Genomic DNA, 16,470 nt, shown 5'->3' with positions numbered 1-16,470 from the left:
TAATACCAGCTCCTAGTTCTGAATTTTTCAGTTCTCTCACTCAATTTACGCATATTACAAAAATTATTGTTTGAAATACTCTGATGATATACATTTTTTGAATCCGAAGAACAAGGTTCTTCTTTTCTTGTGTAGAAAAAAAAAACACATAACTCCGCGACCTTTCCGTCGACCTAATCGTTTTTCCAACCGTTTTCAGACGTCACTACTATACGACTAGTGTTGATTCTCATTAACTCACTCATTATTTCTCTTTGTGAATCTCAGTTTGTATAGTCATAAAGCGACCGTACTCCCACTTTCCCCCGCAAAAATGCTCTTTTCGTCATGTAATGAATGGGGCGGGGCTTAGGAGTAAGAAGAGAAAAGGGAGGGCCGATTTCGTTCGAAACGCTCTCCGCACACTCATTCGAATTTGGCGATGTTCTTAAAAATTCGGTTTCTTGCACTAATTTTGCAAATGTTCGTTCTGACCAATTCCTCACTTCCAACGGAACTTCGTACCGAAAACTTACTGTCAACAATGCCATCGGTAAGTGGGAAAGTTGGGTTTACTGGTTTCTCTTTTAGTAGTTTCAAGTTTTCCTCCTTTTGAAAACATTAGATTTGTTTTTCTGAAACATTTACATACTTCCAAAACGGATTCCTGCTGTGTTTGCATGAACCAAGTTAAAACAAACTAAACCAATTCCACACTCCATAGTTTCTAAACAGTTTTGTTATTACTTTAGAAAACTAAAACTTTTGGAAATTTTGTCTAAAGCCGTTTGAGCTGTTAAGCAATCACAAACCGGATGACTAATTACTTTGCACATTTACTTCCTCGAATCAACAACTAGGAAAAACAGATCGCATGTATCCTGTCAAAACAGCCGTACAAATATTTGTACCGATATTTTACCTGTCCAATTTGAAATGTAGCTTTCAATAACGTGACACCTGTTTATTTTATCACCTTCTTTATCTTGCAAAAGCTGTGGACAATAACAACCCTTGTCGAATTATTGACGATTAAGCTAACTTCAACAGCATTATAAATTTTATATTTTGACAGATTTATAATCAAGCTACACATGTCTCGCATCAGACCAAAGTTTAATTTGAGAAAACTTCGTAGTTTCTTTGTTTTTCTCTAAAAATTGGCGTCATATACACTCGTTTTTCACATCGCATTTTACGACTTTCCCAAGAATAATGTCGGCAAACTTCAAGAGCAAATACGGTAGCATAAATAAAGTCGTAAAGTTTTGCTGAAAGAAATGAAAGGACAAATATTCTGAAACATAGTGACGCCATTTTTAGCATTGTTCCAGTGAACACAAAAATGAATTAAATGGAAGGGACAACTAATTTTCCAATTCTCCCCGAGAAGATCAGATACATTAAATGGATAAAATGATCGTGAAAAAGCTCAAAAGAATGAACATCATGGACAGCTGTTAAATGAAAAACATACCAACAAAAAACCAGGTATTTATTTTCGTGAGAAAACTTTGATTTTTCAACAAGAAGATAGGGGATATTGTTACATTATTGAACCGACACATCTTTCTTCAAATGAAAAACAATAAAAAATTTGGGGAAACGAAAAAATAAAACCAAATGAGAAGTGCCGAGTTCCACGTGTTGGTGCGAAGACTTCTGAGCTTTGGCGGTCTGCTGTAAATGAAGTTTCAATGGACTAGTAATCCAATTTGCTCTGAATACACTTCTGGTCCTCATGAGAAGAGGAAGAAGGAAAAAATCTTGCAAGAGAAAGGCCAACACCTTCTTCTTCTCCCATTCTATTCTCACACGTCTTTAGTCTTCAGAATTTAAAATTTGTGTGAAGACATGTATGATTCATAAAGAAACATACACTCACACCGGTCGCACCTTTTCTTGTCTTGAAACCACAACTTTTGGACTTCAAGGAAGAAAAAAAAAACAAAAGCGTGAAAATGTAGAATTCCACTTCCCCCACTCTCTCTTTATTTGCACCAAGTTCCCATTTTGACTTGAAAATGAGACAAGCGATAAACTTGTCAAAAATCTACTTTTTGGCATCATAAATATGTGTTTTCTTTGTTTTTTTTTTCTTGACGAACTTCCTTAGGGGTAAAGGTAAAAACAACTATTCCAAACAGATGCATTTCTTTCGTTCTCTTTTTCAGAAAAAATCTCTTCAAGTTATTTTAAGAACTAAAAATAATAACTCTTCATCAAACCAAACATAATTCAATTTTAAAATTTTTGTTCTGTTAAAATCAGCGGAATGTAAAGTTTTAATTAGAAAAAAAAGGAACTGATTTTTCGGATGTTGTGTTACGCTTAGTTTTTTTCTTCTCCCTTTTTTTTGACAAGCTATTATTCTCTTTTCATCTCTCACGTTGTGTAGCTTTTCTTTATCTTCTTTTTTTTTGAACTCCTTTTCAATTAAATGTTTCCAAATAAAAAGCAAACACAAAACATATATGGACTCTGTTTTCGATTCAAAGATAAAAGAAACTGAATTCCAGAAATGGAATGTTTTTTCTGAAACTAATTTTCATTTACGTTTCAGTCAACTTCTAGGAAAGATGTTGTTGGTTTTGAAACGATGACTCAAAGGAGGAGTATTTTCTAATCTGAAAAAGCTTTTCTCTAATTGAACTTTTTCGAATGAAAGTAGGGTTTTGTTTTCTATTCTTGAATACAGAACATCAGTCAGTAGACAGATATCTCGGTATTCGTACGAAAAATATCAGTTTTGAAATCAAGAATAAACGAGAAATGCTGTCTCATGCCACAATTTGGTTCTCGAGATGTCACGTCTTTCATTGAATTCGTTGAAAGAAGACTTTGGCACTCATTCTTTAAAATATCTATTGAAATGTATTTTCACAAGTGTCTGGAAAAGTTCCCACCGATATTAATATTCCGTTTTAAAAATATTCATCTCATTTCACTTCCAGTCCCAAATAGAAATAAAAAACAAAGATCTTATCTATGGTATTGCGTTTCAAAACAGATAAATGAAATTCAGTTCACAAAATCGTTTGGAAACCCTATAAATAACGGAATGGACTGCAGTTCTCAATTCATTTTTCTTCCTTCTCATAAATTCTTCTTTTTTTCCACTAGGTTCCCAAAAAAAGATTGATCATTTGCATAAAACAGCATCTCTGAGATTGAGTTCTTTTTAGTCAGAGAGTACTCGGAAGATTTAGATGCAATAATTTTTCATCCATTCGGACCCAATTCCTTTTTGATTGCTTTCTTGCTTTTCCAGATTTTCTTCCAAAAACCCATTTGTCTTTCTCAGCTCTTGAAGAAGATCTCACAAGTTCAACTACTTTTTTGGAAGTCAGGGGGTTTTCGAATAATGGTAAAAAATGTTGTCTAAATGTGAATCAGGCACAAAAATAGACCAGAAAGATATGACCAGAAGAATAAAATTCAGAGATTTAGTGAGCTAATAATCTATTGAAAGTCTTCAATTCTCTTGAAATTAATTTTTCAAACCAAAAATCTTACTAAATACAAAATGTGTCACTACTCTCACAAAAGCAAAAATCTGAAAGTATATTCCTTCAAATGTGTGTGAACTTTTTCAAAGAACTTCCGTCAACTTCAACGATCCAAATGATCTTGTAACTTGATCCTTATACCTAATATCCATAAGTCTCATTCTTGGTTTTTCGAGCAATGCTTACATTTTCATATAGGTGGGAGTTGATTCTTGAAAATTAAGATGTCTACCTTTCTTCTGAAGCATTTTCAACACTTCCAGCTTGTTTCCGTGATGATATCATGATCAGAAAGGAAATAAGCTTGACATTTATTTAATAGATTAATATGCGGACAATTATTAGATGTTTTTTTATAGATAAACATTTTCGGATCTTCCTTTATTAACGAGAGTAGAATTTTATTATTTTTGTTAATAAGAGAAAACTAGCTGCTAAAAAAAGTTCTGTATCAAAAACCTGGTACATAATAGTAATATTGGAAGGAGGGACTCGTGGGCAAAGATTATGTCATCCAATTGTAGTTCTGGATGAGACTAATGATGATGACGACGCCTTTCCTTTTGTTCCGCCAGATCAACCGCATGGGTGATCTCTAGCCGGATTACTTACTCATTATACGTTTTCGGTCTGGTGTACAATCGGTCGTATTTGTTTTTTTGTATTGATTCGAAAATTAGAGTCTCACAATTTAATGATAAGAATCAACAAGATTTTTCTAGATCTGAATTCGAACTCATGGGAAATCAGAAATTATGTTTTCTTCGCTTCGGAATTAGGGTGTGCCACTTCTTTTTGTTAATTTTCTACCCGGTACAATTCCATTTTCCCCCCTTATTTTCATTTAAAAAAGAAGACGGTCATAATTTTGAATCTCTTAAATGGGATAATTTTGGATTACTTAGAACTCCTACCATACTTCTGTTTTCTCAGCAAATAAATTTTAGTGATTCTCTTCGTCACTTCTAGAAATTAACTGAAAATACGTTCTAGTCATTATCTCCGTCACTTTTCACTCCTTTTTCTCTTTCTTTCTTATTTTTTTGTCTGTTTCTGGTTGGTCTCAGTTTCACCAAAGCTTATCCGCCCTCTCAGAAATGTTTACTTTAGTTCATGTGCAACGTTTCTCCTTTTCCACCTCAAGGACTACGGCTGCCTTCAGTTTTTCTCGACTTTTTTCCTCCTTTCTCGGCCGAAATTCAATTTCCGTGGTGTTGGAGTCGAATTTCAGAGAAATAGACGGATGAAAACTATAGATAGAAAACTAAACTATCAGAAAACGATTGTTCTCAAAGGTCATTCTAATTTAGCGAATAGAAGCATTATCCATCAAGATAATGACATTATCCCTTGGTTTGTAGTATTTCTTCGTATCTCATGAATGTTTCAATGGGGACCCCACCATTTTGAGATTAAATCCATTTGCTCTTATTCGGTGGCTGCTGGCTAACACATTATCCTCATCTCTTCTTTTTTTTGCTTTCCTCCCTCCCTCTCATATTCTTCATCATTTGTGATCTTGAATCTCAAAACTGATCCCATTCATTTTGACGCTGTTTTATTTTCTTATATCCATTCATCTTTGGGAGTAAATCTCTGTTTTTACTTCTTATTTTTTCTCATCCAAGATTTATTAGAAACATAAATCAAAAACCGAGATTGTGTTCTGGTACCACTTTTTTTGGAAGAAAATTTTAAATGAATGAGTTGGTAGTTTATCTAAAAAACGGGAGACCTTTCACTACAATTTCTTGAAATGAAGAGAATTCTCACATGTATATGGATTCTCTCTCTCTCGTTTTCCCAAAAAAGTTCACGACGCCTCTTCTTTTCTCACTTTAAGGCTTAGCGGCTAGAATTGCAAATCTTTCATCTTTGAAGATGGGAAAATGAGACAGAGGAAAAAAACACTTGTGAACTCCGATTCCTTCTTCCTAATTATATTCTCAATTTTATAGCATAACAAGAAGATTCACATGAGATTCTAACAAAAAAAGTTTCGAAGCTCAGAGGACACAGAGTGTGAATTCTCAATGTCAACTTGCGGAAATCATTAAAATTTTATGACTGGATACACCTTGTGCCGTTTTTATTCTCATCTCATCAAAGTTTCCAAAGATTGAAGAGATTCCATTTCATAACTGACACTTTCCGCTTCAAGAAACGTGTCAAAACTCTCGTTTCAATTTTATTTCCTCACTGCCTATCAATTTTTTCCTTTTCTCCCACGTCAGATTATGAACTTGATTCCTAATCGGGGAGACATCTGGCACGCACTTCCGTTTGAAAAAGCGACAAGACGTACTCAAATTATTTCTGTTTTTGTCACTTTCAGTTCATATCTTATACATTTCATTTCCAGATGTCGAACGATCTTATGACAGTGACGTCTATTATAACTAACAACGCAACACCAACCTATCAGGCAACTTGTAAAATCAAGAATGTAAGTTTGAATAATTAATATTGTAACTTAAAATGATCACTATTGTAGAATCCAATGGAAATGGAATACTTCCGACCGTTTTTTATCACAATGTATTGTGCTATTTTCATTATTGCTAGCTCCGGTAACTCCTTGGTAAGATCTAATTATCATTTGTTTTATATCATGTTTACATTTCTGTTTCTAGGTGGTATACGTTGTGATGACAAACAAACGGATGCAGACAATCACCAACATCTTTATTACCAACCTTGCTGTCTCTGATATTATGGTCAATTTCACGTGAGTTTTCTTATTATTCAATGCCAAAATGTGACATCCGTTTGCTTCTAGATCGTTGTGGCTTACACCAACATACACCTCAATAGGACATTGGATCTTTGGAGGCGGATTGTGTCACGGACTACCTCTGTTCCAAGGTATCATTTTACAGTTAGACAGGAAATGATCATTCATCAAACTAAACAGGTACAAGCATCTTCATTAGCACTTGGACTCTCACAGCAATTGCAATTGATCGGTATATCGTGATAGTGCACAACTCGTCAAATATCAACATTAATGACCGGATGTCCATGAGAGTAAGTTTGTTGTTTACAGTAGGTGCTAGGAAAATCTAGAAATAGCATTATTAGTATCAACACATGCCATTTCATTATTACATCTATAAAATTCAGTCATGTCTTTCCTTCATTGTGCTCATCTGGTTATGCTCCTTGCTCTTGGTCACACCATACGCCATCAACATGAAACTAAACTACATTAGTGAACCATGTGATTTTCTAATCTGCAGTGAGGACTGGAGTAACGGAGAATTTCGTTCTATTTTTGGAATTGTTGTGATGATTCTTCAGGTGAATAGATCTACAATAGAATTTTCGAGAAAATGGGAAAATGTTTCAGTTCATTCTTCCATTTGTTCTTATTGCAATCAGTTACACCAAAATCTGGCTATTCCTGAACAGCCGTCAAACAATGACTGAAAGGAAATCAGACATTAAGAGAAAGAAGCGTCTCCTCCGGATGTTAATTGTCATGGTGGTCATTTTCGCTATTTGTTGGTTCCCATTCAACCTATTGTAAGATTATTACGCATCTAATCCTCAACAATCAGTTGATTTCCAGGAACTGCTTACGAGACTTGAAACTCGATAATTTCATGCGTGACTACTTCAGTTTCACTTTCCTCTCGGTTCATCTTATGAGTATGACGGCGACTGCATGGAATCCAATTCTCTACGCATTCATGAATGAGACTTTCCGGTGAGTTTATGAGATTTGCATTTTAATCTAATCCCTCTTCCGATTATTTTACAATGTTCCCGTTTGTTACATTATAGGGTGAAAGTGAAGAGTATTTATAATCCTGTGACGTGCCCAGTTCTAGTTTTGAACTTTATCTCAACAGAACTATTACAGAATAGATATAGTTCACTGATAAGGAACTAGAAGATAAATGAATTTTTCAGGGAGGAGTTCGCTAAAGTCGTCCCATGCATCTTTGCTCGTCGACCAGGAACTGGACCAATCCGTGTTATTACTGGTAAATAATAAATTGTGCTATTCTAGAGTCACATAAACGCTTTGCTCCATTTCTAGAACGCTCCGCTATGATCTCGAACCCGTTCCGCCGTGCAAATCGCAATAAAACTCCGGAAGAGCAACCAGTCACTGTGATATCTGGTAGGTGCTATAGACTTGTTGTTTGATTTTTTGGTTATTTTTGGTTAAGAACTTTTACAATCGACATCGAATGAAGAATAAGAAGAAGCCAATAATTTTCACGTGCATGCTTCGTTGTCAATTGTTGCCAATTTCCCATCAGATTTATATCACCGCATAAACAGATTCAGAAAGCCCAAGCCAAGCAGCTGTTGAGCCGCAACGCAGCATTGTGTACCTCGATGAACCGGAAAACGGATCGAGCTGCCAAACGCTTTTGCTTTGAATCAAATGGGTATCATGTTATCCTATGCTTAAACACAAAATGAAACGGAGATCCTCCCATTTAATTGCTTCTAGTCGTTCCTTGCCTGTAAATTTCCTTGCTTTTACACTTGCCTTCTCATGTTTCAAAAACAATTCAACTTAAATCTCCTGAAAATGATCCGATGTCATTTCTTCTCTCCTTTTTTTTGTTGATATTTCTCTCGCCAAATCTGGTTTCCTATCCCTCTAACAACCAAAACGTGGACTATGTGGTCATTTCTCTCTAATTTATGCACTGCTTTTCTGTATCAATTGCTTTGCTTCTGTTTTCTTTTCTGAACATAATAAAATATTTGCAAATGGGACTCAAAGTTTATTTTATTTCAACTGGATTGGTTGATAAGATCAGAATAGTTTCAAGGATAGAAAGAGATAAAACCATACAAAATAAGTTTTTGTAGTAACAGAATCATGACATCAAATCAGGATTTTTTTGAGATTGGGAAATGGTAAAAATTGAATTAAATTTTGAAATTAATGAACTAAACAAAAAATAAATAATCGGAAGGGAAAATAACTTTTCCAAATAAAGGAAGTCAGTTTAAAAGATTTTGAATTGACTGGATTTTGAAAATAGGAATATTAAATAGGGTATAAACAAGTGCGGGAAAACGAAAATTTAGGCAGATTGTTTTTGAAATTTTCATAATGACTAGATTAACAGTGGATCATATTAATGCTTATGTTGACAGGTAAGTTTAATATCTTTCGATAACAGTTTCACTGCGATACTCAGAATAGGATTTCGGGCGAGCGGCATAAATTGAATCATCAACATGATCGCCATTCATGTAACTTTTATCAAGGTTTTGCTCAATTGCTGGGGTGTCCTGAAATCAAAATATTACTGTCAGAAAATTGAGCGTTTCAACAGAGTACCTTGGAGTCATAACGTGTTAAGCACTTAGATCCAACAAGATTGAGGAGGATGTCAAAAATTGGAGCGGTCACCAAAACTGACAGAATAGCGGCTTTCATGATTAGTGCTGCATCCTTTGCCATATCTGGGAATGGAGCAGCCATCAAAACAAGAGTTGGAGCAAGGTCGGCCTGAATTTTTTGGAAATAACGAGCTTTTTTTTACCAAGACCTTTCAGTCCTGGACACACAACTTACTTGGAAAGTAGCTCTGGGGAGCAAACTCAATGCAACAACGACTTGTTCTTTGAAGTTTATGTGAGAAGAGAGGGTGATCATCATCACAAGAATAGTTCTGACCAAGAGGCCAATAGCAATGACCGCGATGCACAGGAAAACAATTTCCCAAGTTAACTATAACTTTTTTTCAGTTGATGAAAATGTTTTTTTGAACTTACGGTTGAACAATCAAATTTCATTCCAAGACAGATGAAGAGCAACGGAAGAGCAAATGAGTCCCAAAGATACTTATATGTAGACGTAACTGATTCAAGTTTGTCTTTATTGTCAGTATTCCATTTCATTGCACACATTGCACTGGTGATCAAAGCAGCAAGGAATCCGGAGCATGAGTATTTTATGAGGTATGTACCAATCATCATTGAAATACAGAGAGCTCCAAGAAGTGTGATTCGGGCAAATTGGGTGTGTGGGGCATCAGATCTTGGGAATCTCCAGAGCAACCATCCTATAATTACTCCTCCAATAACTCCGAAAACAATGGTTCCAGCATTCAGAAGAATGGTAGTAGCAATTGGCGCTAAAAGATATTATATTCTGAAGATTCTTGGAAACAAAACACACCATCAGTGAAAATTATAGAGGAAAGAACCATAAACACAACAACGCAAAACAGGTTGTCTACGCAGCAAATAGCGAGAATATTCTCCGGGATTCTTTTGAGAGATCCCAAATTTTTGTCTTTGAAGGAAATCATAGCGGGAACAGTGACAGCCGGAGAGACGATAACTAAGATCAATCTGGAAACGTTCAATGTAAATAGCAAAAATAAAAAATGTTGACTGACGCGCAGAAAATTGACATAACAAAGGAAATATTAAGAATGTAGTAAGAGGCAATTGTGACAGCAATTATTTCACCAATAACTGTGACAAGACCAATAGTGACTGGCATGACCTGAAATTTATAGATTTTCGTCACTCCGTCCAAATCAACAAAATCTTACTGCATTTTCATATAGAAATTGAACATCTGTGGCAAGTCCCCAACGAATTACAATCATGGCCAGTGCGACTTTTCGGATCATTGTTTCCACAAATGGGGGGAATACGAAAAATTGTTCAAAAATAGTGATGTTTCTAATTACGATTCCAAGAGCAAGGCAACCTGAATGTTATTTTTCATCAGGCTTCGTATTCTCAGATATTCGAAAAACAATTAAACGATGATACTAACCCATAACTTACCAAAAAGTGGGGGAAGCCTCAAAGCCTTTGAACCTTTTGCAGCAAAGATACCGGCAACCAGAAGAATGAATATCACAAAAATGGTACGGACTGTGATGTCTTCATTAGTAGTAGTTACGGGGTGATCAGCAAGTGGATTCACTGAAATGTTTCATTCTTTCAACAAAGATTTAAAAAAAAATTAACTCACAGAAGTTCTCACCCAGAAGAGTGATAATTGAAATGTATAGAGAAATGAATATTAAGAGAGTTGTAGCTATTGAGTTAATCTGAAATAAAATTATATGAAACTTCAATTAATAATAAATCGGGCAGACCTCTCTGTTATTAAAAAAATTATGTAGCGTGTTATGCAATTTTGCCACGCAATGCATTGTTCTGTTTTGATCACCACGGGGTTGTTTGATAACTGAAAAATGAGTGAAATCATCAAGAAGAGAAAATTAAAAGTTGGAAAAAAAAAGGAAGAAATAGAGAGGAGTATAATAAAAGGGAGGATGAATGATAGTGTGTGTGATCGAACTGTCAAATGGACCCGAATGCGGAAGACGGAAAGAACGGGAGAGAGCTGGTGCTGCGTGCGTGTTTGCGGTGTTGCTTCCACACACCGCTACTAACTTTCAACAAACTATCTTCCCTTTCTCGGAAAGAAGTGAGTGCTTACCGCTTAATCTGTTACACTTATTCAATAACGCATGACGCCTCTTTTTCTCCTTCTTTGCATATTATATACTATTATTCAATGTAGCTACTTGCCGTTCAAGTATGCAAATCCTCTAACGTTGACGCACCGTTTTTCCAGTTTTTGCTGCCAGGGTTTCAAATTTTCCGAATTGATAATTCATGAGAATAGACAATGAGTCAGTTGTCAAACGCTACAAAATGTTACAGAATATTTTTTTGTTGAATTGATTAGAGGGAGTAGCAATAGAAATTAAATAAATAAAATGCAAAAAACTAGAATATGTTTCATTTACTCAAAATATGTGAATAAAAAATCGAAGACGTTGAGAGACATAAAAATAAGAAGGCATCATGCGCAAACGGCAATAACATAACACTTTGCAGAGTACAATCATCATGTTCTTTTAACTTCACTTTTGAAAATATAAAACTAATATACTGAAGAAAGTGTGCACTTATCCTATAAATTTACTTTACTGTAGTAACAATAAAAGGACGAAATGAACACTTTTTTCCAACAGCAAGAGCACCAAACCGCCGACTATTTTAGTTTTCCACTTCAATTCTTTTTTCAGAAATATAAATTTTGAGAAGAACTACTTGTATTAAATTAAAACTAACTTCCTCAACGTATTAAGGTACTCTGTATTTGAGGATTCAATCACATCGCAAAGATCAGTTACAAAAAATGAATGTTCAGTGATAAACTGTTAAAACTAGGTTCATCAGAAGAAAGATACAGCGAAACACATTATTTTTAGAATCAATGACGTGTGATGATAAATGATCTCAGATTTTTTTCTCGACTACTAGTAGTGTAACAAAACAATTATAACTTAAAGAATGTAACTTGACTTCAAAGATGTTGTAGTTACAGTCAGATTCTCTATTATGAATACCTGTGAATTTGTGATACCAAGCAGACAATTTGCTGGCTTTTTATTGAGTCTGATAAGAGTTCCTGTGACGTCACAAAGACGACGGGTTACGAAAAACTTACTAATTTTCCTGGAAATTGCGAAATTGCGTGGGAAGATAAGTGAACAAATCGATTTTTCCGGTACAAAGATTAAAATGAATTATGAAAAGTTATGAAATATCAAAATGCTTCTGTGGTTGCAAACTGAGAGATCTTCTCTCTCTCTGCTCACAGTTCTGTTGGAAAATAGAAAAAATAATTGTTTCTTTTTTCAATTCTGAAAACTGCACTATAACGAAAAAGTTGGTAAAAAACAAAAAATACAGTTTGATGTTCGAAGATTTATTTGTTTTGTTTTATAAAAACAAAAAAGACAAATCAAATTAAAACATGAGCATATCAAATACAAGTATACATCAGACTAAAAATAACGCAACAATGAGTTATTTCTAGTGACGCATCCCGTTTCTATAAGTATTCGTGTTGTTAAAGTATTGATAATGCGGTCGAGGATAACTTTTCTCCGTGCTAATCGGCACAAAATTTGGATTGAGTTCATAGATTACTCTATTATCCAGAGTAGATCTGCTGTTGTTCGAAGACGATTTTGTCATTTGTAGATTTTGTTTCGAATCAAGCTCATCCAGAATTGTTGAATTTGTAATATCTCTGTTATATATCGAAGTTCTCTCCTTAATCTTAAGGATTCTTGGTGCAAGAATATCCAATAAGATCTCCACCACTGGACTTGTCACCATCACAGCAATAATGCAAATGTTGATAATCTGCGAATAAAAAAGGATTACCCCACAATGTATCTTTTTCCGTAATCCAAGTATATCTTACTAGTTTGGTTTGCTCGCGGAGTTCCGGGAATCCGTTGGTCATGAAAATAAGCGATGGGGCCAATGCACATTGCACAGTTGCTTTTGGCATCAAAGTCAGTGCTAAGATTAACTGTTCGTAGATGTTGAAATGTCCACAGAACGCTAAAATCATTGCGGAAATCAACCGGAAAGAACTGCCAACCACGATAAGGATGAATGCTGTTTTCCAATCAGCCAAAGATAGCTAAACGATAATTAAATTTACTATTTGTTTACAAGGTATTTTTCCTAGTAAAATTTCTTACCTGATTGAAATCGAATGTATAACCAACCAATGAGAAAAGTAACGGAACCGCAACAAAATACCACAAATTATCGAACTGATGGACAAGAACCTTGATCTTAAGTTAAAAGATTAGAAACTACACTGTTTTTTGTTTGAACATACTCCTCTTGGGTTATCTTCTCTCCACTGAGTGGTGCTGACACAACAGAGACACAACGCGGCAACGATACCGGGAAAAGCGTAACCGAGTACTAGCATACCTTAAAAAATGTTTCATTCACCACCAATTTATCAGCTTTTTTCAATCATACTTGTAATAACAGCGTAAGCTGAAGACGCAATAACCAGGAACCGTGCAAAATGAGTATGTCTGTTGTCATTTTTTGGAAACCAACGTAAAAGCCATCCGATGACACATCCAATTAACGCCGCCAACACAATGGCCCCTATACTCTTCACCATTGTCGCAAAAAACGCGTCTGAAATTAAAACACATTCCCTTAATCCAAAGAACTCATTTTTATGTTACCGTGTGTGTATGTGATTGACGATGTTACCGAAAATATAAACAGCGACACGAAATTGTCAAAACAGCAGGCAGCTGGAACCACATCAGGTATATTCTGAAAAATATTGAGTCAAGTCAGACAATAACTGGTAGATCTAGAATAACAAATAATATCTAGTTTGGTGCTCACTTTTGTGGTTCCAATTCCTTGTTCTTTCAAGTGAAGCATTGTGGGCATTCCGACTGCTGGAGATACTGTAGCTACAACGAATCCACAGATAAGACCGAGAGAAATTGGGAAGTCGAAAAAGACACATGCTGTGAAACATATTGCCAGCGCCTCTGCAAATGCAGATCCGATCCCCAGTATCGGTGGGAAAATCTGAAAATTTTTCTTTGAGATGTTTCCTCCAAACATTATTGTTTTGTTTTATCGCTTATTCTAACATCTGGAATAACCAACTCGTGGAAGGGTTTATTATCTGATTATTTTGTGTTTTCCCATGTTTTCAAACAAATTCCTGAACCAAAACAGAATGGAAGTGATAGTGATGAATCAGTTCTCACTTCTCCAGTCGAAGCAGTTTACAATAAATCACGAATCAAACAACAAACCAAAAAACAACAAGTTTTCGATTACTATTTTCTTCTATCATACATCATTTTTTATCGGTTCACATTTTGTGTTTTATGTTGTCCTTACGTAGTTCTTCTTGATAAACCGGACGTTTATCGAGATCCCCCATCGTATAATAATGACCACCAAAGAAAGTTTTCGTAGGATGAATTGCCAGTACTCGTTGATATAAAACAATTCTCCAAACTGCGGCACATTCCTCATTGCTATTCCGACCAGCATGCATCCTAAGAATTACCGGTGTTACTTTAAAAAGCCACTTTTAAAGACTAGTCAAAATATGGAGAGTTATTTAAAATACTGGAAATGTCACCCGCTGTACATATTCTGTTCTATGTTGGTCCCCGAAAACAAACCAATTAATGACGGGATATAGAAAAACTTGACGATCTTTCCGGCTGCCACCGCGAGCACAACCATCATAAAGCAAGAAATAATTGAATGGAGGATCTCGTTTGCTGCATTTTGCAAATTCAAAGTGTTTGATGTGACCGGCGAGAGTGGGTGGACTGCAACAGTAATTAATTGAGCTCGTCATTGTTTTTCTGCGAATGAAAACAAGGAAGAGTGAAAAACATACGGAAGTTTTGGCCGGTAATTGACACCATTGAGACATATAAACCCGCAACAATAATAAGAAACGTCACGATTTGATTAATCTGAAAGCTGATAGATAAATTTCTGCTTTGAAGCTAAAATACTTACATGGTTATTGTTGAAAAACTGTGCCACTTTCACTTTTGCTCCAGGCCATATATGCGTTCCCATGGTTGGTCCAAACCTAAAACACTATTGACGTAAATAAGGTACTGTAGACTACCCTTCTTCCCCAACACACTATCTCATCTAATCTAAACTGAACTAAATAGATAAAAATCAGTTATGATTTACGAACTCGATGGCAAAGGTGAGATGACATGCTACTGTCTGATTTTCTTTGTAACGTATTAAAGGTGGGTCATGTCATTTGAATATTTTGCATAAACCGCTGAGCGGAAATACAATTCTCGGCAGAAAAAAATAGTTGCAATGACGGAGAACTGAAAAGTGCAAATGTTCAATAAATGAAACTGTTGGTTGAAAATAAAGTAATGTGACTCGATTTCTTTCCATGATACGTTTTCAAAGTTAGGCACACAGTACGAACAAAATTCGATTATTTGCCCCGGTAACTTATCTATAGATCTAATTAGTGTTACGTGATAAAACGTGCCTGTGCGATACAAGGTTCAAATTTATTTTCAGGTGGTTTGATTTTAATGACATCAGATGTTGAATTATTTGATGGAGAGATTATGCACTGAAAAACTGCAGACTTTCTTGGAATGCTTTCAGGTTCAATGGTAGTGAACTGACTGGAAATTTCGAATTCTTGGTTCGTGTGTGACGACACAGGAAATTTTCAGTTTCTTAGGTTTCTTCGTGGCATTTTCTTCATTTCCTGTGATGATGTAACCAATCAAAACTTTATCTTCTTTTATCTACTAATCTTTCTCGAAGAAAATTTGCAATATTAGGTGGCAGACTAAGTTTTAACCACTTGATAAGGTTAATTACCCTTTTCTGTTGAATGACCTGTTTAGGGAAACGCATGTTTTCCAACTGAGAACGTTTCTTTTTTATTTGTGATTTCTGTTTCTTTTTGTAATCTTAATTTATATGTTCTCACAAAATCGTAAACCAGAGACTTTGGAAAAACATTTTTATGCTGATCGGAATGTCGCTCTTGCAATAAAATACATCATTGGAATGATAATATTCTGTCATTGAGAATCTTGATCAAATAATCGAGGTGGCTGTCACGAAAATGAATCATAGCCGGCTTTCCATGAAAATTTGTTGTATGCAATAATTTATTTTTCCCAATGAACAGTTGACATCTAATTTTAGTCGTTCTTCTTTTTGTTTGCTACTAGTCACAAGCAATTACTGTGACATATTTTACTAACTATATGTATGATATCCTGTTACTGATAAAAAAGGCATTGTTTGAAATGTAGTCGTTGAACTCTACACGTCTTTAATGGGAGAGTGGGTTTCCCACGCCCTAAACTTGATTTGAAATTGAGTTGTAATTCTTCGAAAGTTTCATTTTTAAAAGTGTCCTTCTTTTACTCTTAGGATAGGACACACCCAGTTTATTTCATATTGAACTTTATCTGAACTACTAGTTTTTTGACCTAAATTTTTTAGATTCTCCAAAGATCCAAGTTGTCTACGTGTGTCTTGACTTCCTGTTACTAAAAAAGACCTTTGTGACCTTTTGGAATTTCTACTTGATGAGGTACATTTCTGCAGAAAATCCCTCGTTTTCTTGACCCATCAAGCGGTGGCAAAAGAA

The 16,470-nt window shown here is 35.3% G+C and overlaps 2 protein-coding genes across 2 annotated transcripts; one reads left to right on the top strand and one right to left on the bottom strand.

Annotated features, from left to right (window-relative positions):
• Positions 1 to 460: 460 nt before the first annotated feature.
• On the top strand, positions 461 to 7,882 carry GCK72_023549 (uncharacterized protein; the record flags this gene model as incomplete). Its single annotated transcript, XM_053735440.1, has 12 exons — positions 461 to 532; positions 5,851 to 5,934; positions 5,983 to 6,069; positions 6,122 to 6,216; positions 6,268 to 6,353; positions 6,403 to 6,515; positions 6,612 to 6,788; positions 6,838 to 7,013; positions 7,060 to 7,197; positions 7,404 to 7,477; positions 7,534 to 7,617; positions 7,788 to 7,882. 12 exons carry the CDS (start codon positions 461 to 463, stop codon positions 7,880 to 7,882), a joined length of 1,281 nt encoding a protein of 426 aa, XP_053579006.1.
• Positions 7,883 to 8,621: 739 nt separating this feature from the next.
• Positions 8,622 to 14,897, bottom strand: GCK72_023548 (uncharacterized protein; the record flags this gene model as incomplete). Its single annotated transcript, XM_003092071.2, has 20 exons — positions 8,622 to 8,753; positions 8,803 to 8,973; positions 9,040 to 9,195; positions 9,240 to 9,601; positions 9,646 to 9,821; positions 9,869 to 9,978; positions 10,028 to 10,188; positions 10,269 to 10,409; positions 10,459 to 10,537; positions 12,438 to 12,656; positions 12,718 to 12,942; positions 13,004 to 13,099; positions 13,147 to 13,244; positions 13,296 to 13,463; positions 13,514 to 13,607; positions 13,683 to 13,874; positions 14,196 to 14,356; positions 14,486 to 14,638; positions 14,710 to 14,788; positions 14,835 to 14,897. The coding sequence occupies 20 exons, from the start codon at positions 14,895 to 14,897 to the stop codon at positions 8,622 to 8,624; spliced, it is 3,036 nt and encodes a 1,011-aa protein (XP_003092119.2).
• Positions 14,898 to 16,470: the final 1,573 nt, after the last annotated feature.

Source organism: Caenorhabditis remanei, chromosome X (genome assembly GCF_010183535.1).
Source record: "Caenorhabditis remanei strain PX506 chromosome X, whole genome shotgun sequence".
NCBI lineage: Eukaryota > Metazoa > Nematoda > Chromadorea > Rhabditida > Rhabditidae > Caenorhabditis > Caenorhabditis remanei.
Note: the sequence above shows the minus strand (reverse complement) of the source record. Positions and strands in the feature narration are given on the sequence as shown.